General features: G+C 34.7%; 3 protein-coding genes across 4 annotated transcripts; 1 reads left to right on the top strand and 2 right to left on the bottom strand.

Annotated features, from left to right (window-relative positions):
* Positions 1–24: 24 nt before the first annotated feature.
* LOC123309097 (embryonic polarity protein dorsal-like) lies at positions 25–13,424 on the bottom strand. 2 transcript variants are annotated; one of them, XM_044891983.1, is made up of 5 exons: positions 13,018–13,424; positions 5,148–5,427; positions 3,794–3,972; positions 3,381–3,616; positions 25–1,602 (listed from the first exon to the last, which is right to left on the bottom strand). In XM_044891983.1, the coding sequence occupies exons 1-5, from the start codon at positions 13,040–13,042 to the stop codon at positions 40–42; spliced, it is 2,283 nt and encodes a 760-aa protein (XP_044747918.1). In that variant the 5' UTR covers positions 13,043–13,424; the 3' UTR covers positions 25–39. The 2 variants fall into 2 exon arrangements, with proteins under 2 accessions (XP_044747918.1, XP_044747917.1); XM_044891982.1 differs by lacking the exon at positions 13,018–13,424 and having other exon boundaries at positions 5,148–5,550.
* A 2,403-nt stretch (positions 13,425–15,827) lies between these two features.
* LOC123309187 lies at positions 15,828–17,227 on the bottom strand. The gene is made up of 2 exons (XM_044892160.1): positions 16,627–17,227; positions 15,828–16,138 (listed from the first exon to the last, which is right to left on the bottom strand). The coding sequence occupies exons 1-2, from the start codon at positions 17,137–17,139 to the stop codon at positions 16,010–16,012; spliced, it is 642 nt and encodes a 213-aa protein (XP_044748095.1). The 5' UTR covers positions 17,140–17,227; the 3' UTR covers positions 15,828–16,009.
* Positions 17,228–17,358: 131 nt separating this feature from the next.
* On the top strand, positions 17,359–23,725 carry LOC123309186. The gene is made up of 8 exons (XM_044892159.1): positions 17,359–18,921; positions 19,238–19,556; positions 21,092–21,237; positions 21,359–21,573; positions 22,392–22,642; positions 22,791–22,987; positions 23,057–23,187; positions 23,373–23,725. Exons 1-8 carry the CDS (start codon positions 17,511–17,513, stop codon positions 23,643–23,645), a joined length of 2,943 nt encoding a protein of 980 aa, XP_044748094.1. The 5' UTR covers positions 17,359–17,510; the 3' UTR covers positions 23,646–23,725.
* The last annotated feature ends 146 nt before the right edge of the window (positions 23,726–23,871 follow it).

Below are 23,871 nucleotides of genomic sequence, written 5' to 3'. Positions count from 1 at the left end.
TTTTGTTCGGTGAAAACATCGAGGGACAGTTCGCACATTTTAACTTAAAATTTTTCCACCTTCGACTGCTGCGTAATAACATGACATCTCGTCGAATTCACTCTCTGTAGCATGGGGCGCCATTACAGTATATAAAGCGTAATGTTCGGCCTCCGTTAAATCAAGCCCGTCACCGGAAAGATGAAGGGATTCATCGTCAATAGCTATACTTCTTTTAACTAGAGAATCCATATCTTCAACCTGAGGAGGATTATTGGCATCATGCGTCTGATTTTCGTTGGGTTTCAGCATTTCTCGGGCAGGTGTACACCTTGGAGTAGCTTGAATATTTTCGACGGACATCGACGTTATTTTCGAATTTTTGTCGTTTTGCTGTGTGTGAAGGGATTTTGAACTGTTGTACGTAGAAGATAAATCCTGATTACTCTTATTTTTATTCTTGCGTCCAAACAATTTCGAAAAGAAACTCTTCTTTTTCGGATTAGGCAGTGTTGAAGTGCTTCCAAGATATTTCAAGTCCCCACTCAGTCTTTCAGGTTGTGAACTGAACGACCTCGATCTCAAAATGGTTGGCTTAGGGTGTAAAAGAGCCTCTCTCAATCTTTTCTCTTCTTCACTCTCCTCCCCTATGTAAGTTTCTACCTTCTTTTGACGTTTAGGTGGTAGTGGGGGCAGTTTCTCAATCGGGGACTCTCTTTTAGTCAATTGTTTTTCCGTATTTTTCTCTTCTGTTATCGTCGAGAATATATACTGAGGTTTGTCTTCCGTTGGTCTATAAGCGATGTTCAAGGGCGTCTTGAAGGCCATTTGTAAACTGGAGTAAGTTTTGGAATCATCGAAATTGTTGTTCACCGTATCGATTTCCATCACTTGCGCATCTCCTCCAGTAACGAAGTTATTCTTGTTGCTTTGAGTTGCGGAATAAATTTCGTCCAATTCTGCAACTTCGTCAATCAACCGATTGAATGATTTTTCCTCGGAATCTTCGTTGGGCGGTATTTTCCAAGATATTTCATCGCTTACGTTCGTTCCAATGATGCCACTCTCGTTATTGTTCACGGTAATCTCATTGTTATTAGTTTCTACCATAACAGTATCCAATAACAATGTTGTATCTTTTTCTTCATCGACTACGAATTCGTTAACGTTTGTCTCAGCCGTTTTGATCACTTCTTCGAATAATTGAGGAACTTCTTGTTCTGCGGGTAGTTTATCACTCGGAATTATTTCCGGCGTCAATTTGTTCTCTTCCGGATTCCACTTCATGAGGTTTATTGTGTTCTTACTCAAGAGCGTGCTGTACAAATGGGAATTCCTGGTCTTCATGAAATTTCTTCCTAAGGTCCAGTACGAAGGTCTGCCCGCGTCTAACGGTAGGAATTCGAAGGGTAATGGTTCGCTAGTGGCGCCATCTGACGGACGTTTCAACTGGATGAACGCCTTGACGGGCTCCGTTACCTCTAACGTGCGATATTTAGGCGCTCTGAACCATATAGAAGTCTGTTTGTGAACTTGGTTCGATTGGAAATCTCCGTATGCCTCCCAGACGGTTTTTCCGTCTTTTTCTTCGAAAAATCTTATCTGAATATCTTCCTTGGCTACCTGAAAAATAGCAATGATTCAGTATTTGTCGGTTCATGATCTCCTCTTCTTTACTGCAAGGAAATAGCTTACTTCAGTTAATGTACTGCATAAATTTCAGAAACTTCTAACAATCTGAATGTATTTAGAGAAATTTGGGCCAATAGACCCTTACAAAGGAAATTTGATAATTTTTTATATTATTTCAAAAGGTAAAGTTTCATTAAAAAAACTATTATAAATTGCATAATGATTATTATCGATCAATTCTCGTGGAAAATGCCAATATAAAATATTGGTTTGGTTGCTTTACTCATGTTTCCTATTTTTTCGGAGGGATACGCGTGTGCAGTTTCAAACCACTACATAAGTACAATTTTTTTTTTGTCGACCTAAACAAAAAATAAGTTTTTTCGTCCGCAGACACTTTTTGTCCGCAAACTCTTTTCGTCCGCTGTTCGTCACCATGATATGGCACGCTACAAAAGCGGCGATTTATTCTCATGAAACCACAATTTAATAAAAACACTACTATTTGTTGTTGTCAAATTAACTCCTTACGGAATTAGCTAGATTTCGTAGTAAATCAAGAACGTGCTCAGAAAATAATCGTTCAAAATAATCAAGAATAGATAGTGATAGCGATATGGATATCAGTCAAAGTACCATCAAGTCTGTAGTTCAAGGATCGGGACGTAGCCGAGGCCAGCAAACAATAGAGTAGGTACTTACTTTCATAAAGGTATGTAATGGTTGTAATGATCAACCCACACGTAAATATTTAAAAAATGTATATATTCACCACGCACAATAAGTGCCTGGCACTTTAGGTGGTCATTCAGTTTTTATTAAATTTTTGAATTCTTTGTTGTCTGTTATGGCCTATTGTTGTTTTTCTTTACTCAATAAACATTAATATTATTTTTATTATTATTATTATTCACTGATCTATCAAACTTCTTGATCAGAATCACAGTCCCAGGCTCTCAGCATAGATATATATTATTGCTACACAGGGTGAGTTTTTGACTCGAACAAATATTTTAACAATAGATTCTTGAAGTCAAAAGAAACACTTTTTTTCCGAATCGGCTCGGTTTAAAAGATACAAGCTGTTGAAAAACCATAAACATTTTTTATTTTTAGTTCTATCTCATAAACGGTTTTATCGAATGAAATAAATTTCGGAATATAGTTTTTCATTTCTTTGATGAATCTTCTTCGAACACAAAATATCACCCACGTCTTCCAGTTTTCTCATTAGGACCATTACGTACCATAAAAATACCGAAAATTCAAAGAATCCAACTCTTGAAACTAAGTTGGACGCTATCTAATGAATATTTTAACGTTTTGTAAAATAAAAGTATTCTTCATATTTGCTTGGATAATGCGCCGTTTTCGAGTAATTTGATGATAAAAAAGTATCCGTGAAACTTCAAAAATTGGATACTTTGGCTGAACGCAAGTCTGTTCAACATTCCATCTGAATCGGAAAAAATTGTATAGGAAAAAAGTGTTTCTTTTGACCTCTAGAATCTACTGTTGAAATATTTGTACGAGTTAAAGACTCCACCCTGTATAGCAATATTGAAATGTTGCCGAGTATTGTGATATAGAAATGAATAGAGATATGATTGGAAATGAGGTGAGATATTTCAGAAATACTCGTAATTTTTTCACATAGTGGATAATGTACGGTATTCTACTCGCATATTATGGCTTTAATTCGCTTGGAAGAATAATATAGTATTTTATGATGCCGGTAATCATTGATTATTAGAGGACTGTTTACTTACTTTTTCACAGAGAAGAATGATATCTTTCCTTCCTCCGTCCACGTGACTGTTGCAGTCAGACAACTTCACAATAACCAGATCAGCTGAAGCTTTCTTGTCCAATATGGGTTCGCTAACAACTGGGGGAAGAGGAACGGTAAATTTTCCTTTCTTGTCACCCTCCAGGAAAACTTGAAAGCATAATCTCACTGCGTTCAGGTCGATTGAAGTGGGATGATGCCTGTGACTGAATCCAGCTGAAATAATTATTGATTTGTAGCTTTTTGTATGAATCATCCTTTAGGTATTTCAATGAAGAAGATTTTCTCTTCTTATTATTTAATCCCTTTACAGTGTACAAAATTTAGGTAAGATATCGTGCCATCATCAGGCATCACGGAAATAGGCTTGTAAGTACTGGATGTTTTACTCACTTCTGAATGGATCAACTCTAATCTCCTCTCTTGTCTTGAGAGATGATTCAATATCCTTCTTTTTGACACATTGAATGCCGAGATTGGAGAATGAAACACTCATGGTATCTGGTGGTATTTCTAAGGTACAAACTCCCTTCTTACACCCCTCTCGACCTACCAAATTGTGAGGATGGGGTCTGAAAAAAATATCAATTATCATTTCGGGAACATCGTAATATTTTTATTCATTCAATTTACGTTAAAGAACACCTTTGACAAAAATATGCTTAAAATGAAAAATGGCCAATTTTGAATATTATCAGTTAATGCCAGCTCAAATTATTTCAGTTCTCCTATTTTTTGGCTTTGAGGAAAGCAATAAAACCTTACTACGTTACTTGAGTCTCAATTGTTGTACAACTCGCGCGTTGCAAGACTTCTGCATTCGAAACTTTGTGAAACCATCTGATGTGCATTATCTGTCTTAGATGACGTTGTGCGTTTGTTCAAGCTGTTTAATATGTCGCCTGTAGGGCTTCCAGCTTTCGCTTCCGTAAAGAAGCGTTGGAGGACCACTGCTTTGTAAACAGCTGTCTTGGTCTTCAGATTGAAGTCGTGATTTTGAAATACTCTGTCCTTTAGCTTCCAGAATGCCCGTGATGCCGAATTGATACGGTTTTGTATTTCCGTGTCTAGGTTAGCCCTAGTATTTATGAAGCTTACGAAGTATTTGAACTGCTCGACCTGTTCTAGAGTTTCATTCTCCAGGCTGATATCTGTTTGAAAGCTTTTTGGCGGACTTACCAGGATTTTGGTTTTGTCGATATTGAGTTATTATAATCTACAACGTAAGTTGAAGTTTCCTTCATAATTGAACTCCAGAATTCCTTGAATCCGCATAATGTATAAAGTATAATGAGTGAACATCATTTTGTAATAGAAAACCATTACGCTTTTTTTATGCACTTTACTTATTTTAATACTTTTTTTTCTCTTGTGAAATCTTTTGCTATTACACAATAAACAAACTTCTCCTCGTCATTAGAATTTTCATAAAATTCCCTAGAAGATTTTGTATTCAGTGATTTCTGAAAACTTTTTGCGAACGAACAGTTATTTTCAAGATAAACACATTATAAAATAAGCTAAAAATGTATCGTGACGGGACCTAAGAGCGAATTGAAAAAAAAGACGCCAAAGGCCTAATTCCTGCACACACTCAATATAATGATGTCGCCGACAATTCGGCTGAGAGCCTAGACTAATATATCCATTCTTTCGTAATAATATTCATATTTTTATAAAAAGCGGCTAATAAAGCAGGCACAGTATTTATTCGAAAACGAAAATTGAAATTAAAAAATTCACCTACCTGTAGGGTTCGTCTCTGGTAACGCAAGACACAACGACAACGGCCCTCCCATGGTATCCAACCACCTGTATCGTCGGATACGTTTTATTTTCCGCAGTGCTGGATATCCCCGGTATCGAACCCGCTGATCTTCCTTCGCATTCATATCTGAATCTTAAAGCTTTAGGTGCTGGCTGTTCAACGATTTCCACGTATTCTTTTCTACATGTCGAATGATTGGTGAAGCTCTGATTGCTATCTAGGCTGTTCTCGTAAATGTTCGAGACCGCAGCGGCGTCAACTAAAAGAAATAATTCTCTTAATACTGTCATTGTGAATAACACAAATTAATAATAACACACAACAACGATGAGAACCAACGTGTGAATTTCGCTAGGAACATGCGATTGTTGCGGAGGAAAAAAAATTATCAATCGCATTTATGACATTGTATATACGAGGCGTTCGACCGAAATTCTTCTTCAAGATAAGTATTGGTTTTGTTGTTCGGATTCAAAATAAAGGAATCTCAGATTATAAAAACGCGCCAAAAATGCAGGAGGTGATTCATTATCCGAAATCATTTTGTGGAAAAGATTGGATCAAATATACGCCCCTTCTTATATAAGGGATGTCAAAATTTCTCACGTTTTCGTTGATAAAATTGAAAGTGAAAGAGATATTTTGTTTGAATTTTAATTATATCTGTACAGGGTGTTTTCAAAGGTAGGCTTTTTTTGACAGAAGGCAGAACTTATCAAAATAAGTCGTTTATAACAAAAAATTGTCCATAAAATATCCAAGATGGCTGAGTTACAACCCCTAGAAGTTCGATAAAATTTCATTGAATTTCAAGTACGGGACTGTGGAAGGCGACTACGGCATCGCAAAAACGAAACAAAACATAAACATATGGCTGGACAATGGATGATTCAGTACCAAGTTCATCGGATTAGATGCATCAGGTCACTCTTGAGCGAATCATAATTGTTGTATCGTGCAATTTAGGGTGAAACACAAATGTAGAAAATCGGGGCAGTTTCTTGAAAGTGCTTTTGTTAGTTATGTTGTAAAAGTGCTATGGTGCTTCCCATTTTTACGATAATTGTTGGAATGTTCGAACAGGAAGATCATGATGACCATTGTGAAAAAATTCGTGAATAATTCCGACGAATTTTATGGGTGAGATTTTGAAGTATTATTCTATTTTTTACACTTATGTCCTAAGTCACTTCTGTGTGTTTGTATTGAAATGAGCCATTTCATAAAATCGTGTAAGTTACTGAAAAATAATGAGAACAAATCGGTAATCCTAAGTTTCCATTTTCATTACCACGTAAATATCGAACGAGCCAATATCCTAAACGAAACTACATGGTCGAATCAGCAGGAGATAAGTTTTTTCCCACTGCTTTGCGATAATTCAGCTAACAAACGGTCTAGGGTTATATTAGGATCTATTATTTCAGTATTCAATTTCAAATTTTTTTTCAATTTTGACATTTTGAAAGTTTTTGTATGGGTGATTTTTGGTGAAACGCTCATCACCTTCTGTTGAAAAAAAAAAGCCTCACCTTCAAATACACCCTGTATGTTGATTGCCTTTCAAAATGAAGTCATTTGCTTACAGTTTCTTTTAGTGGATTTTATATATATATATATATATATAACAGTTCTTTATTGTCTTTAAACAAATGGCCATCGACCTAGAGTCCTTCAGCCTTTTAAATTTACAGTTTTATTTATCATTTTTTTTTATATAAAATACAATACAATATCGTACAATAATTCTTTAGTTGTTATTCAACATTTTCAGAAGAGTCTGTGTGGGATGTTTTCTTTTAGTCCTATTCGTTCCATCGTCGTGGTATTGTATAATTATGTCATGCTGTTCTATCAGTTTAGAATGAAACTTTATATTGAGTCTCTTGATTCTCTCATTTATTGGTTCAATTCCTGTCTTTTCGTATAAGAGTTGATTCGGTAGAGATTATGGAGAACATTGTTTGGGTGTCGCATTCGTGTCATCTTTCTTAGGGCTGTTGTCTCTGCTACTTGCAGATTTTTTATTGCTCTGGATTTGCAGTTTGCGTATATTGGGTGTGCATATTCAATCAATGGCCTACAAATGGTCTTATATATTTTTGCTGCATTGTAGATGTTGATTCCTTGTTTCTTATATGTCAATTTAGCAAAATATGTGGCTCTGGAGATAGTGGATTTTGAAGGGTGTGGAGTTAGTTGAGTAACTTTTCACAAGATACGAATTTGCAGCCCAGTGTCAAAAACAAAACTCTGAATCTAATGCTCTAAACCTAACGGTTTTCGAGAAAAATGGTCTGAGAAGCATAAAATTAAAATTTTCAAGTGCATATGTATCATCTACGAGGCCTTGAAGGTAGTTGAGTTTTCTATTGGCAATCCTAACATGAAATGGAGTTTTTATGTATTTTGAGATCGATTATTACTACCTTTTCGAAGGGTACCTATTACACAGGTGGGTGGGCTTTTGGAAACGAAACAGATTACAAATAACATGTGGAATGAACTTTATTTCGAGAAAAAATGCTCGGACACATCGATTTTTGATTCTCTGTAATTTCACGGTGCGCTGAAGTATATCAGTATTAATTTTTTGTCCAATAAAGTTTTTGATTTACCTTAGTCTATCGTGAATTTTTGAGAACGTGACAAAAGTGTGTCAAAGCGACTGTAAATTTGTAGTAGAGGGTGGAATTTTTAGAAATAACAAGTCTGCGCGAACAGCAGCGGCTTCATTACGCTACTGGTTCAGTCGGAAACAAAAGTGGGAGCATGAAAGAGACGAAGCGAAGGACGTAGATGTCTTAGGTCATGTAGCAATGGATGCGACATTTCGTACTAGGAAATTGTCCGATGTATCTGGTGTTTCACGCACAACAATCATGAGAATCCTCAAAGAACATGAATTCCATCCTTATAAGATTGGTTCAGGAACTGAAGAGTATGATCCCCATCGCCGACTCCTGTTCTATGAAGTATTCATTGAAAAGATTAACGATAATCAAAAACTACATGTTCGATATCTGTTTTTCGAACGAGTTTTCATTTTACCTTAACGGCATTGTGAACCGGCATAACTGTCGGTATGGATCAGATGAAAATCCAAGATTATTTCGTGAGGTGCAAACACAGCTTCCCCAAAAATTAAATGTTTGGGCGGGTGTTTATGGAAATCGCACAATCGGCCCTTTTTTATACTCGGTAATCTCACTGGACAAATTTATTTAGATCTATTGGAGAACGCTATTCATCCAGCCCTCGTGCAAGTATTGGAGAATGCAAAAGATCATCAAAATATCAGTTTCCAACAAGATTGCACCACCTCATTTTGTTTAACCGGTACGTCAGTTCTTAGATTAAAATTTTCTCACGTCTGGATTGGAGGAAGGGTACATATTGATTGGCCACCCGGATCACCTGATCTGGCTCCACTGTACTTTATTCTATGGGGGTCACCTAAAATCCTTGACCTGACCTGACCATTTCTTGGTTTTCAGCCCAGTTGCAAAAATACAGCCTTATGCAAATACTAAAACTTATGGGAGAACTTTTTGACCCTATTTTTGGAACTACGTACATAGTTATGAAGGGGAACGTGTATTCTCTGGCTTCCCCTGTATATCTCAGATAAATTCGAGATTAAAGCATAATTAAACCATTTTTTTTTCTTCAATCGCGATTCGCATATGGCAGCTTGAATTCCTCTCAGGGTAACCCGAAAACTTATCTACGTACATAATGTTGTATCAGTACTCAAATCTTTCCACAATAGTGGAAGTAGTCATGCGATATGCCGGCGACAAGAAAACTGGCGCCCCATGCGTTGCATGCATAAAATAGAATTTAAAGAGTTCGAAATTAGCTAAATTACCAAACGGGGATGATGTTGCTTCCACGGAGCTATTTATATATGCTAGGAGTGCATCCGTAGTAACACACCTGTTGATTTTCACTCCCCTGCCTTGTCTAATCGATTCGGTATATATACGTAGACTTATTTGGGCAAATACAGAGGAAGTGAAAAGTAACGCAGCAAAAAACTTTGATTTTGTTTTGTAGAAAAATGTTTGAAAAGGTCAATTGTTATTTTAAATTACACACATTGTTACAGCATTAATTTCAAGTACTATTTGTCCACATCGCGAATGTGTTTTGCACTTTTCTATTCACTTTATTAAATTTCGGTTAGACGGTATAAGTTTTGTAAGTTTCATTTACGTTAAATATAGATAATTAGTTTCCGCCCTGCAATTATCAATGAGACTTTCATTCGCAATGACAATAAGTTGAGTAAATTGAGTGTTTGCAGCCTTAATCTCGAAAATCCATGCTTTTCACATGGTCAATTGTATGTAACCTTAGGGCGTTTCGAAAAAAAAAATTATTGTTTCCCGGAACCACGCTCAACCGTTTCGTTTGAATGCCAGAATGGGCCTCTGAAAATATGAGCCCTTAATATTAATGATTAGGTTGTCCGCATCGCACTTTTCGATTTCCTATAAGAATAATACAGGAAAAACAATTTTTTTTCTTCTGATTTTTAATAACTAATGAACGATAAATTGCACTGCAATATCCTTTCTATATATTGTAGAGAATTTTACGCTCTACAAAAATGTCTTTAGTCATTTTTCGATAAATGAACTCAGTCGAAAGCTATTCAAGGTCAAAGTTTATTATTCATCCTTAATTTAGCCGTTTTTCTGAATGATTAGCCAAAATATTTTGTTTTTAGAAAATATAATACCAAAACATTCTACAAAATATAAATTGGACCTCTGAAGGCTGTTAACCATTATTTTCTATTATATATAGTAAATATAGAGACAGGCGGGTACTTAAAACGAATTATCAATGACAGTTAACTCTAAATTAGAAAATTCAGGTTTTTGAAAATTAGCATCAATTGTTCAATTGGAATAATTTTTTTAACTCTAAGAATTTAGTGATAAACTTTCAGTTTATTTCAAAACCTGTAAACCTATAAATTTGAGAGTATTATAAAGATAACGGCTAAATTAGGGGTAAATTAAACATTGATCTTGAATAACTTTCGACCTAGTCCATTTATCGAAAAATGACCTTTTTTGCAGAGCGTTAAATTCTCTACAAAATATAGAAAGGATTGCTGTAATGCAATTTATCGTTCATTAGTTATAAAAATCAGAAGAAATTTTTTTTCCTGTATTATTCTTATGGGAAATCGAAAAGTGCGATGCGGAAACCTAAACATTAATCTTGAGGGCTCATATTTTCGGAGGCCTATTTTGGCATTTAAACGAAACTTTTGTGCGTGTTTCCGAGAAAGAATAATTTTTTTTTGAAACGCCTTAATGTAACCTGTTCTTGTGTTGACAAAACCTCAACTTCATTCGTTTAAGCAACTGACAAAACAAAAAAAGTTGTTCACAAAAAAGCACTTCAATAAATAGGTCGATGTTCACTTCAAATAAAAAAAGTAAAAAAAATTAAAAATAAAAACTTTTTTAATTTTTCGTACTATATTCTTTCTAACTTTTTGTTATCTCTTATTTTATTTCCAATTAATATATCCCCTCTCTATGGCTGGACAATATATACAAGTTTGAAATAAAAATGGACCTGTTAATTCGAGCATTTATTCAAAAAACAGCAGGAAAATATCGAAGATACGAATTTTGTACGCTACTTTTTACTCACTCTGCAAACTACGATGAAAACTTGGTGAACCATATATTTACGGAAGAAAAAATCTAAAATAACTTTCACTTTGAAATTTGACGCCCATCTAGGGGATAATTGCTGAAGAACATTTCGACATTTATTTTTACATTTATAATTGATTTTGACTGCGGTTTTTTTATCGATGTGTACCATTTTTGTTCGTGATATTTTTTCTGCGCCAAAATCGATTGCTACCTGATGCTGACTCTACCAGAGGTTATACCTTTAATTGATCAATTTTGAGAGTTTGAAATTGGGAAAACAAACGTAACGAATCATTCATTTTCTGAGGGCGACATTCAGTGGACACAAGAAAAATCTTTATACTGAAGCTTCAATTTTTCATTGAAATCTTTTGAACCTTTCTAAAATAATATAATGAACCATTAATTCGTATGCGACTTCTCTCGTTTACCACTCCAGATGAATAAGTGAGCTTCACCATCATTTTCATTCTTCGAAAAACAGCAGTAATTCGCAGATATACATAAGATGTATAATGAAGGTATCAGTAACATAGGTGGCTATTTTTAATCATCTTTGATTCACTTGTTAGATCATCATTAGAAGTCGGAAGTGAACTGGAGCGAATATAGGATCGTGCAATGACAGACGTAATAAATATGATACGGGAGAGTGTACGACGCCCGTCGCGGCGCTAGACGGCGCAGGGCGTCTATGACTCACGCGAAGGACTAGATTTACCTATTCCAGGAAAAGAGAAGATGATTCACAGTAAGGGAGGCGAGGAAAATTGTTTTTCTCCCTGGATCTTCCGAAATTTCAAAAATTAAGAAGTTCTAGATGAACAATCTATGGAAAATCTAGTTATTTTATCTAAGTATAAGTTTTTTCTTGTGAATTCCAGGATTTCATTACATCAAAAGATTTTTTTTACCCATATAGGTAAAGAATTGTTCTCTGCAAGACAGATATCGATAGAATCGAGGATATAGAATGTTTTTTTTTGTTGTACTATATTTAATTGTAAATAAGAAATCATATTTTGGAAAAATTCGAATTTAAAATTGTATTGTTTTGACAATACCCTCTTAGTAAGATATCAAAGTAATTTAAATTGAATATTTCAACCACAAAATATCTTCAAAAATAGGTTTTTTGTAGATTAATATAACAAAAAGACTAAGTATTCTTGATTAAAAAAATATATAAACCTAAAAATAAATAAAAATGCTACATATCATTGAAATGCCCTTAGGTTTTTTTTTTTCAATATAAAACAAACTTCAAATCAAAACCTTGACATAAAATATCGAGCATTTTGCGGTAAAATTGATATGAATGATATGAAACAAATTAGGTTTGGAAGGTTGGATTTCCAGTCCTTAAAATGAGGCGATTTCTGTTACGAGCTGGGTAGACAGTTGTCGTATAGTAGATAACCGTATATCGAAGGAGTTTACCTGAAGACGCTACACTGGGATAGTAAATCACGTGTCGTGGTTAAAGTACTCATGTTAGTGAAAATCATAAAATCCCTTTTTTGCTCCATTATTGAATCAAATTTCCACTAAAAAAGTTTAGGTAGTGTGTACATGTCTTAAAAGGTGAACTGTGAAATTTAGTTGGTCTAGAATTTTTATGGAAATTAAAAATTTTAACCTGCTGCTTTCCATATTAACCAAGATAATGAAACTGTTCAAACTCTCATTGAGTAATAACAGAAGACGTTGAATTGAAGTTATATCATTATGGATATCTATCTAAAAAATATTAAAAGGTATGGTTAAATTGAGTTTAATCATAAATTTTCCTAGAATATGATGTTACTATCAAGAAATTTATCAGGAGTTTGAAAGTTCAATATATTATGCTCACTTTATTATTGACTGAAATAATTGTTATATTTATAGAAGAGAATTTCAAGCGCAACATTCTACCTATACCAATATGATGTGCGATGCTTTAAGTATTTTACCTTTGTCAATCAATATTTTCAACCCAATAAATTGATATTTCATGTTTTATACATAATTTATAATTTCAGAAAACCCAACATTCTGAAAATAATACATAAACAGAAAAATCAACAACATTATAAATGCAATCACAAGATAAATTTTCATTTAATTTCATTGATATTCGTGGATAATTTTCCATCACTGAAAGCGCAATCTGTACCTACCTAAACTTGAATTGGAGCCTTCCATGAAAGTTTTAAATTTAGATATTACTCAGAGTAAACTACTTTGAACGCCAGTATCGCTCAAGAAATCCCAAAAATAAAACTTCGATCGATCTGAGGGCGATTTAATAACCCCGAAAATATTACCAAATCCTCAATGTTTGTTGACGAAGCACAAATAAATTTCTTCGGCGAAGAAAATCAAGTTTCGGACGTCAGAACACATCTTTCGTGAAATTATTTTTAGATACCAGCAGGGCAATGAGATGTTAACCGATGTCGCGATAAAATTATTAGCCCCGAAAAAGATTCATTCAAAAGCGAATTTTTTATACCGTTCTTGTTTTCACTTTTTAATACGCGCCTTGCCCGAAATTCCGCGTAAACTTTTGCAAACAGAAGCGGCCAAGGAACTGAGAAACTTTTGTTGTATCGAGAAAATCGCATCACGTGTGCCTTGAAATTTGCGCCTGTGCGAATGGACGCCAAGCGTCCACGGCGTCGTTTCCGAATCATAACAATTATTGGGAATCATCCGTCCAACCAAGAAGAAGTGAAAAAGTGTGTATGGAACACAGGGGCTAATGAATTTATATATCGAAGCGGCTCACCTGCAGAAAGACGTTCTCAGTTGGAGAAACTTTTTAAATTTCCCACTGCTTGAATTGATATCCTGCCACATACAGGGTGCGACACACAAATTTGCTGAATTAAAAGGCCAATAAAACGATGAATGAGAAAAGCAATGGATAAAGTCACGAACTTTTGCGCGCTTGTTTAAATTCATAACCAATATTAATATGAAGTTGAAAACTGGTACTCATCGGCTGGACACCCTGTATATTACAGGGTGTCCGGCAACTTTTCTCGTGGAATCAGAATCCGCAACTGGTTATGGAGATACAGGATGTGATTAAGGTTTTTCTGCCTGAAAATTCACTTGTCGATAACTTCTGTTTGTTTCTGTTTCTCTTATTATTTTTCAATCAAATTTTGTGCAGGTCATCGACACTAAGGACCTCATACGATTGCAGGCACGTACTGAGAAAAAATGGTTCATCTGTTGCAGCTGAAAATTGTCACCCTCTGCATATATACATTTTCGAGAACAAATTAATCAGGTTGGAACCTTCATAAACGGCTTTCTCCATTACGATAATTTTTGAATTCGGCACTCCAAAGTGAAAAAAGTTATGACAGGATATATAGGGTGAGTCCTTGACTCGTAAAGATATTTCAACAGTAGATTCTTGAGGTCAAAAGAAACACCTTTTTCCTATTCATTTTTTCCGATTTGGAACTGATAAACACATAAAGTGATTTTAAGTTCTCATAATGAGCTGTCCCATCCCTAGAAAAACAAAATTCCCTTCAGAATAAACCTAACTAGAAGATGCGGGTGGCATTTTAAGATCCTGAGCATGTATTTCGTGTAGAGAAATGTGGTTTGTGATACACAAGTCTTGCAACTCTATACACAGGGTGTTTTCTAATTGAATGTCAATATTTATGGGTCTGATTTTTGGGCCCATTTTAAGAAAAAAAACTTCATATGAACGTGCGTCCTAAACGTCCCACCTCTTGAGATACAAGGTGGTAAAGTTTTCAAAAATAAATCATTTATTATCAATATCTACAATTCCACTTCAAATTTCAATGAAATTTGTCATACATGTATACTATGAATCAAGAGGTATTTTTTAATGTATCACTTTTTCTTCATTTCCACCAGTGGCGTTCGTACGTAATTTGACCTACCTATTTTGGCAGACATTGACGGTACGCCACAGATTTTTCCTGAAATAAAAATTATTTTTGAAATTCCCAATCATTTCTTATCAAAGTTGATCACTTGACTTTTTTCAATCCGATTCACGGTTTCCGCTTAAAAAAATAAAAACCGTTTCTCTGCATAATCATAACAATATCCTTAATACATACATATGACAATATCACCATGCAGAGACATACGTGAATTTTATTTTTTTAGGTGAAAACCGTGAGTCGGACTAAAAAAATTCAAGAGACCCAATTTGCTCATGTCAGTGGCGTTTTCTTAAAATGTGCCCAAAAATCACCCCCATAAATATTGACATTCAATTAGGAAACACCCATACTGAAACGGCAAAAACTTGATTTTTTCAAGTGAGATACCCTTCTTTTTATTCGGTTCTCTCAGAGAAAATCTCAATACGCATCTAATGATGTATCATGTTCTCACACGAAAACCTCATAGTTTCGGAAATGAAGTCAAACTTCTAGGAGAGTTAGGGTTTTCAGAATGCCTTTGTATGAGAGAGCTAAGTACCCCTATTTCTGCTTTCAATGATTTTAGAATCTCACGAAATTAACTTGGCTTAAAGAGCAACTCTTCTCGTAATAAATCTCGAAATTTCATTTACCTCGATGCAACTGTTCGGTCTTGACGAAGTTTTAACTGACACCAACTTTTTGGGAGTTTTAAGAAGATCGGCTTTCGACACGCGTATCTTCCAGAAAAATTGTCGTAGATTTTAATGCAATACATATTCTAAAACAGCAACTCTTCTCGTAATAAATCTCGAAATTTCATCGACCTCGATGCAACCGTTCGGTCTTGACGAAGTCTTAACTGACCCTTTTATCGAACGTCCCAGCCTCAAAGCTCTTTCAGTTAATTTTTTTATTTCATTGAAATAGTGTGAGTCAGAAGGCTTTGGAAATAGAGTTTTTTCAATTTTTTTTTTTGATTGGAACCTTCATGTCTCAGACAAAAAGGAAAAAAAAAATATTACACCACGGAGTTCTGGACAGAAGCAGGAGACAGAAAATTTATAAATCAATAACTATTTAATTTTATACAAAAGAAATCCATAATCAACAGATATAAACATGGTAGACTAGCTTGACAATATAATGTAGGTCATCTGCACACTAATACGTAATAAACAGTATATTTGATGAGGATGAAAATAAACAATATTGACCAAATAAATATAAAGGGTTTCTCTAGTCACAATTCATCTTTCTTTTCCTTCTTAGGAGGTATGATATGGAATTTTAAATCTGTACCCTTCAATGTTTTCTGCAATAATCTACCTTCATTGCCAATTTGTTGTTCTATGAAACTGTATATTTTTTCCTGGAAAGAAAAAAATATGTAACAGATCAGCTCTATCAATGTCATACAGTCTATGATACATTGATTTGATACATGATGCACTTATATGTGAATCATATGCCACTCGTGATTTGTTCTTAAGCCTGTTTGCAACAGCTCTAGAGAATTCTCTACAAAATTCTTGCAAGAAAGCGGCAGAGATTATTTTGTATGCAACTGAACAGAGAATTCTACCGAAAGTGCGTATGTAAAGGTAAATAATTCACGGTGCATGAATTTTCGAGTAAATTCTCTAGAAAATTCTCGGCTGTTGCAAACATGCTTTACACTTGAAGGAAAATAAATAGGGCACAATTTTTATGCAGGGCGAGTCTTTTTTTTTAAATTATGAAATCATACAATGGTTTTTGCCTATTAATGTGATTTTGGAACCTTCCTTTATGGAAAAATTTACTTATATTTTCAGGTGCTAATAAAGCTTCATGATTATTAACAACATTTTCACTCACAAGTTTATCATTGCTGGAAGTACCATTTATTACAACATTAACTTGTAGGGATTTTGCTATCCATTTCAATATTTTCTTGCAATGTATTTCTAAATCGTGATCATTAATGCTATCTTTCAAAAACAACAGTTTTTCCCCTTTTATAAAACTGTTATTTTTCTGTTTTTTTCGAGCTTCCCTCTGCTTCAGTTCCTCCTCATGGTACTCAGTACCTGTCATCAATTTGTATGTGGGTCTCTGGGTTTTAACGTCCATATCAACAATCTTAACCAATTTCAAGTCCCTACGTTTCGAAAGTTTCTTTGCTTCCTCAAGAGTAGTAATGCTCACCATTGAATCCGATATCAATGTTATTTTAGGAATAGGTATGGTTTTCTTTCTAGGTGGTTTTTGTTCGGATTCTACATGTTGACTACAGAGAGCTCTTAAGGTTAAATCTGATCTGAAATATGACAACGAAAGAGGAATTCTCCCATTTGTGTAACAATTTCTCAATGAATTAAATAAATACATTATTCCCACATCAGTGAATCAACAAGTTCAAGTTAGCCACAGATTACAGAGTAGAAGTTAGCATAATATTTTGGTTTTTTATTTGAGTTGAGGTTATGTTGATGTTGGTTGCAGCCATAGAACAAAAAATTTTACAAGCACAGAATCGTGGACAAACTACAGACAATTTTTTTCTCTTCAAAGAACAAATATTACTCTTTGGTTGTGGTCCACCGAGCTTCAAATATTTTGGTCAAAATTTTTTTATCAGGAAATTGGATAACTGGATTTTATTTTGTAAAGATAATGGTTTTAGGAAAAATATAATATTCTTATTTTAGTGATTATTCTTAATTACTGTGTATGTAGTAGATTTCCAGTTGCAGTGAAAGATGGAAAATCCCAATAAAATTATGGTAGCAAGTAGCTCTAAAGATTACAAAAGAGATGGTAAAATAAAAAAACATATTGTTGATTTTTTCAAATGGTTAAACAATATCCAACAAGATTTCACTGTCAACTCTACCAGAAAGGAGAGAAGCGAGCTATTATTCCTTTTGATGCAGTTGAAAAAACAGTTATCTTATTCCATTTCCATTTTGAATATGCCCCCTTCAACTCAAAGACAAGAATTTCTGTGTGAGATTTGTTCGAGTAAAATAATTCTAGAGCCTCTTGAAGATATTTGGGAGTGCCTAGCAAGCCATTGTCATTCAAACTCATGTGTTAAAGAGAATAGTTTTGAGGAGGTAATAAATGCAAAAGACGAAGTGGACAAAAGTATTTATTTGAAAAGTCATTCACATTCTGAATCTTCAATTAACGAAGCAATTCTACAAGAAATGGACACTAAAGAAGAGAATATAAGTAGTACTGATAGTGATACTAATTCAGAAAGTTCCTCTGACGTAATGGGTTTTAAAGATAATGTTCATTCTTTAGAAGAATATGAGAAAGCAGACGTTGCTGGTACATCTTCTGGTATTTTATCTACTGATGAACATGATTTGAATTCATCACCCAGCTTAAATAGTGATCTAATCCAGAACTTGCATAATCCTTCCTTCAAGTCTCGTTCTTGGTATCCATCAAGTCCTCTCAGAAGCACTGACGATAATAGAGAAGATTCTGAGTTTAATACCAACCATAACATGGACATACTTGACAACAAAAGGGAGAATCCTACAATGCTTATGAACAATTATAAAATGTTCTCCCCTCCAACATTAGATTATTCCAATACATTGCAATCTGATGTGTACAAATTTCGTTTTGAATTTCAATCAAGATATTCTAAACAAGAAGAATCACTGCTGTATCCTAAATTTTACCGAAAATTTGATTTGGAAGGAGATCCCATTCTGCAAAGGACAGGTCCAGATCGTACAGTGTGTTTGACATGTTGCTGTGAATTGCTTGGTCAAAATGCTCCCTCTTGCATAGTTAGCCATACTTCAGGAAGTAGACATTCAAATGCAACATCTAAAATGGGAGATATCATCAGAAATTACCACGATACTTTCTTGAGATTAGACAGAGAATTTCAGAGCCATCAAATATACTTTGCTACTGATGATGAAGGGTACCTTTTAAAATGTGTTGTGTGTTTAAAATATGTTAGATGTGGAGATGTGCAAGCTCATATAATGAGTAAACTTCATAGCAGAAAATTAATTAGGCTGAGTCGTGAAAGTAAAATGCATTCGCTCTTCTACTTTTTGAGGAAACATGTTGAGGGTTATGGAGTTAAGTTTGAAGAACCGCAGGCTGTCAACGAATCAGAGGAGGTTGAGAAGCCAAAACGTGAGTATAACCTTCATTTTCACTGATGACACGCAGTAGATTCGAAAGGTAGCCTAAAATGAGCCTGACTTTCTGCAAGAATGTGTTTCGTCAAATATGGGCATATGCAGGGAAGGGCCAGAGGGTACTTTGCCCCCTTTGGGATCTTTAATACATCAAAAAAGTACATCTATATTGATGGATCTGAATAAGAGACTAAACAGATGCTGTACAAGAATTATATGTAATTTCTTCTTCAATTTGAGCGATATGCAAATACTTTTTCTCCTTTTTTATTACAAGAAGTTTTTGTATTTTCATATCCCTTCTTTCACAGGTAATGTTAACAATAAGGTACATAACATAGTTAAATCAACTGATGACTCTGACCCAGCTTTGATGAACAAACTGCCAGGGAGATTCAGTAAGCATTTGAAGTATTTGCGACCAATGAATTACTCAGTTTCATGCAACATTTGCGACAAGGGGACTAACATCTTCAGCTGGAAGAGTATCAGGCTACACCTAGTCCAGCCCTCTCATTTAGTTTTGACGAAGACTCCAACTCTTAACTATGCCTATCACTGTGACATTTGCGATAAAAGATGCCATGATGAGATCACATGGATTCTTCATTTCAATGACGAGTATAAAAGGTGCTATATTCCACTTTTTCAATTAAATTGTGCTGTATTAGAAGGAAGCTTTTCTACACTGCGCAAAAAAATTAACGCACATTCTGAAAATCTCAATTTTAAGGAACTCTACATTGACTTTATAACTTATTTTTTATGTTCTCTCGGGAAGGTTTTGAACGAAACAAGACACATTAAATGGAAGAAAAAATTCAGGATTTCACCGAATCTTATGTGAAAGAAGAGAAATGAACAATTTTCAAAATACTGAAATGCTGATAAGTGATTTAATACTTGGTATTTCCACCCCTTGCGTTAATTACAGCTCGGCAACAACGGTTCATACTCAAAATGAGTGATCTTAAAATGTTCTGATCTAATCCTTCCCAGATTTCTCCGAGTTGGATTCCTAAGTCATTAAGAGTAGCTGGATGATTTTCTGAACTTCTCAGTCTTCTATTGAGGTTGTCCCAAACCTGCTCAATCGGATTCAGATCTGGATTTCTTGCTGGCCATTCCATTCGAAAGACTTCAACCTCTTCAAGGTACACCTGAACGATGCGCGCACGATGGGGTCTGGCATTATCGTCCATAAAAATGAAATTTTCACCAATGTATGGGGCAAATGGCACTACATGCTCTTCAAGAATGTTCCTTATATACTTATCAACATTCATAGCTCCATTATCAACGACCACTAGGTCTGTGCGAGCATTCAAAGATATTCCACCCCATACCATAATCGATCCTCCCCCGAAACCAGTAGTATTCAGGAAATTGCACTGAGCATAATTTTCATGTGGACGCCTGTATACAAGGGAACGTCGATCACATTGGTAGAGGCAGAATCTAGACTCATCTGTGAAGGGAACTCTTTCCCAATCGGCCTCTTCCCAATGGATATGCTCTCAAAATCCAAACGCGCCCTTCGATGGGCTGGGGTAAGAGCTGGGCCTCTTGCCGCGACACGAGGCCTTAAATCATATTCTCTGAGGCGATTTCTTATTGTCTGAGTGCTAATTTGCACCTCATGAGTTTGCTCAAGCTGAATTTGAAGGAGGCGAGCGGTTGCAAACCGTTGTCTCAACGAAGAAAATCTCAAGTAACGTTCTTGAATGGCCGTTGTTACCCGTGGTCTACCCTGTCCTGGTCTTCGGACATTCATACCTGTCTCCCTGAATGCTGCAACATTCTGGACACACTTGTATGGGAAACTCCAAACCTTTCTGCAATTCTTGTGTATGTCCACCCTTCTTCTCGCAAAACTACCGCTTGGGCACATTCCTCTTGGGTCAAATTGCGTGTTTCGCGTTGCATAGCGATCGAGTGTAGAAAATCAAACGAAAGAAAAACTATTGATCTCTAGAATTGATCGAGAACAACTGATTTTAGAATGGAGCCAATATATTCAAAATCTGTCAAATTTGTGATTCCTCCTCAGAAAACTTTAATACATCAGATTTTACATTAACGGTCCTCTCCTATAATAATACATATAATAATAAACATATTTTTAGTTCTTCACAAGCAGATGCGCTTATTTCATTATTTTTCAGGCATAAGGAGGCAGCGGAATGTAAAAAACAAGATAAACCTGTTGAATATGAATGTTCAACTTGCAAACTAGTTTTATTTGGAGATTCTGAGTCTTTAGAGAAACACAAACAGAGTAATCCTATAAGAAGGACGGAAAGATTTCGATGTAAATGGTTTACAATGAAATTGAATTTATAGTAAATAAAAAAGATCTTTCAAAAATATACTTTCAAGATACCTGTGTCAAATATCAGATTCAAATAATAATAATAATAATTTTATTTCAGCTGTAACATTGAACAAAGAGACGAAGGAGTTTTTCAGTTCCAAAAAAGCAATAGAGGAAAATGCGAAAGTATTATGGGATGACGCAGAAGATGTAGTTTCAAGAACTGACCTTGTCGCCAAGTGCTGTGAAGATTTAGAAAATGCTCTAGAGAGTAAATATAAGTTCTGCAAAGCCTACCCTTTCGGTTCAAGAATATCAGGCTTGGGAGGAAGTGTGAGTAATTCAAATATTTTTTGAGGGTTTTCTTATTGAAGTGTATACTTAATTAATGCATATAAAGAATCGATTTTTATATTAATCAACGTCCTCTTTGTGAGAAGCGCAATTATTTAACAAAAATTGAATTTAATTTGGTAAGACCACTGCGGTTGTACAGGGTAAACACCCTGTATAATAAATACACTGCTCAGAAAAATTAACGCACATTATGGAAATCTCAAATTTATTCTACAACTGAAGGTGTTCCCAATGATAATTATTTTTATCAGAATTATGCATGCATATGTTATCCACTTTCAACGGTTTTCTTCAATACAGATGTTTTTTCCCAGCAGGAATAAAAAAAGATGATATTATCAGATTTCGAAAGTATTGGCTCCATTCTAAAATCAGTTGTTCTCGATCAATTCTAGTGATCTATAGTTTTTCTTTCGTTTGATTTTCTACACTCGATCGAATTTTTCTTCCATTTAATGTGTCTTGTTTCGTTCAAAACCTTTCCGAGAGAACATAAAAAATAAGTTATAAAGTCAATGTAAAGTTAACTTTCATTAAAATTGAGATTTTCAGAATGTGCGTTAATTTTTTTGCGCAGTGTGTTATAGGTATTACCTTTTCAATTTGACACACTGTATATTTGATTCCATGTTTCTTTAACAAGTAATGTTTTCAAACAAAGGATCTCCTGCATTCTTGCCGCGTTGGAAGAAATTCAAATGAAAAATTTCGGCTTCAATTCGTTCCTTGTTGCCTTTAATACTATTTGCTTATATCTAAAGTCGAAATTAAAATACTTCATATCGAATTTTCAGCATAGCGATTTGGATATATTCATTGACACTGGTTCCATGTACAACGGCAGTCAAAATCAGGACGAACAAAACCAAACCTTGATAATCACAAACGTCCTGAATTTGATAAGGAAACGAAAAGAATTCACTCAGATAAATTCCAGACCGACCGCCAGAACACCTATAATACAGTTGAAACACAAGAGCACAAACTTAGATTGTGACGTATCTTTCGTTCATGGACTTAGTGTTGAAAACACGAAATTTTTGAGGTAATTATTAACTATATCTGCAGAAATCTTTTATTTTCCTGGGAAATGAATTCATTGTTGTTTTCAATCTACTATTTTTTGTTTCATGTAAATTCCTTAAGAATTTATTGTTGAAGTGTTTCTAAGGATTTTATGTTTGTATCTTCAGGTATTGCTTTGAACTGCAACCAATTTCCCAAAAACTCATTCTCTTGGTGAAGAAATGGTCTCATCTCTGCGGCCTAAATGAAAATATTACAACTTACGCCCTGGCAATGTTGGGTATATTTTATCTGCAGAAGAAAAAATTACTCCTACCCGTACAAGTTATAAAAAAATTGAATGAAATAAATTTCACAATTATCGGTATGTGGAAATTTAGAGATTTTTTTTTTGCCTCATTCGAATTAAACTCTTATGAATGTTGGTTTACAGGCTGGGAAACCATTGATTATGTAACACCCAAGGAGGAAATTCAAAAGCATATTGAAATGTTCGATGGGGACATCACTGAACTTTTAATTGGGTTTTTCGAGTTTTATTCTAATTTTAACTATAAACTTCATGTAAGTATTTTTTATGGTGATTGTAACTGTTTTTTATAGAACTATGGTTCTTTATCATAATTTTTGCCTTTTTCATTGTCCCAAAATCTGATCACAGATTCACGGGACAAAAAATTAGGAGATCCTTATTTTGATTTCTGCCAAGGGACTTCCCTCTTTTCTAAAGTGCAAACTTCTAATTTCAGGTTGTTTGTCCACTATTAGGAACAGAAATATCGAAAGATTTGTTCTCAATAGATCCAAAAGGTGGTGCGCTCCCCGTAGAGATGAGCAGTTATGTTAAAAAAATCAATACTGAAAGCTCGCCAGAGTATTTCAGATGTCTTTCCCATTTTTGCATCCAAGATCCGTTCGATCTAAGCCACAATTTAACCAAAGCATGTAATAGTTCTTTATTAAATAAATTCGTGAAATTATGCAGCTTAACTCATGTATTGTTGACTAAATTAGGTGATTAATGGAATTGAATGTTGTGTGGTGATTTATGATATTTTAAATGTAAAGGCGATTTAATGAATAAATTTCTATATTTGCTCAATTGAGAGATTTTTATTTTTCCCCCTCTATTGTATAGTATAATATAGATTGAGAGTGAGTTTTTTGTTTGTGATAGACACTTCTCAAAAATTGAAGTGAATATTCGAGGGAAAACTCACAACTCACACAAAAAATATGGTCCTTATA

Source organism: Coccinella septempunctata, chromosome 3 (genome assembly GCF_907165205.1).
Source record: "Coccinella septempunctata chromosome 3, icCocSept1.1, whole genome shotgun sequence".
NCBI lineage: Eukaryota > Metazoa > Arthropoda > Insecta > Coleoptera > Coccinellidae > Coccinella > Coccinella septempunctata.
This window is presented reverse-complemented; position numbering and strand designations above follow the sequence as displayed.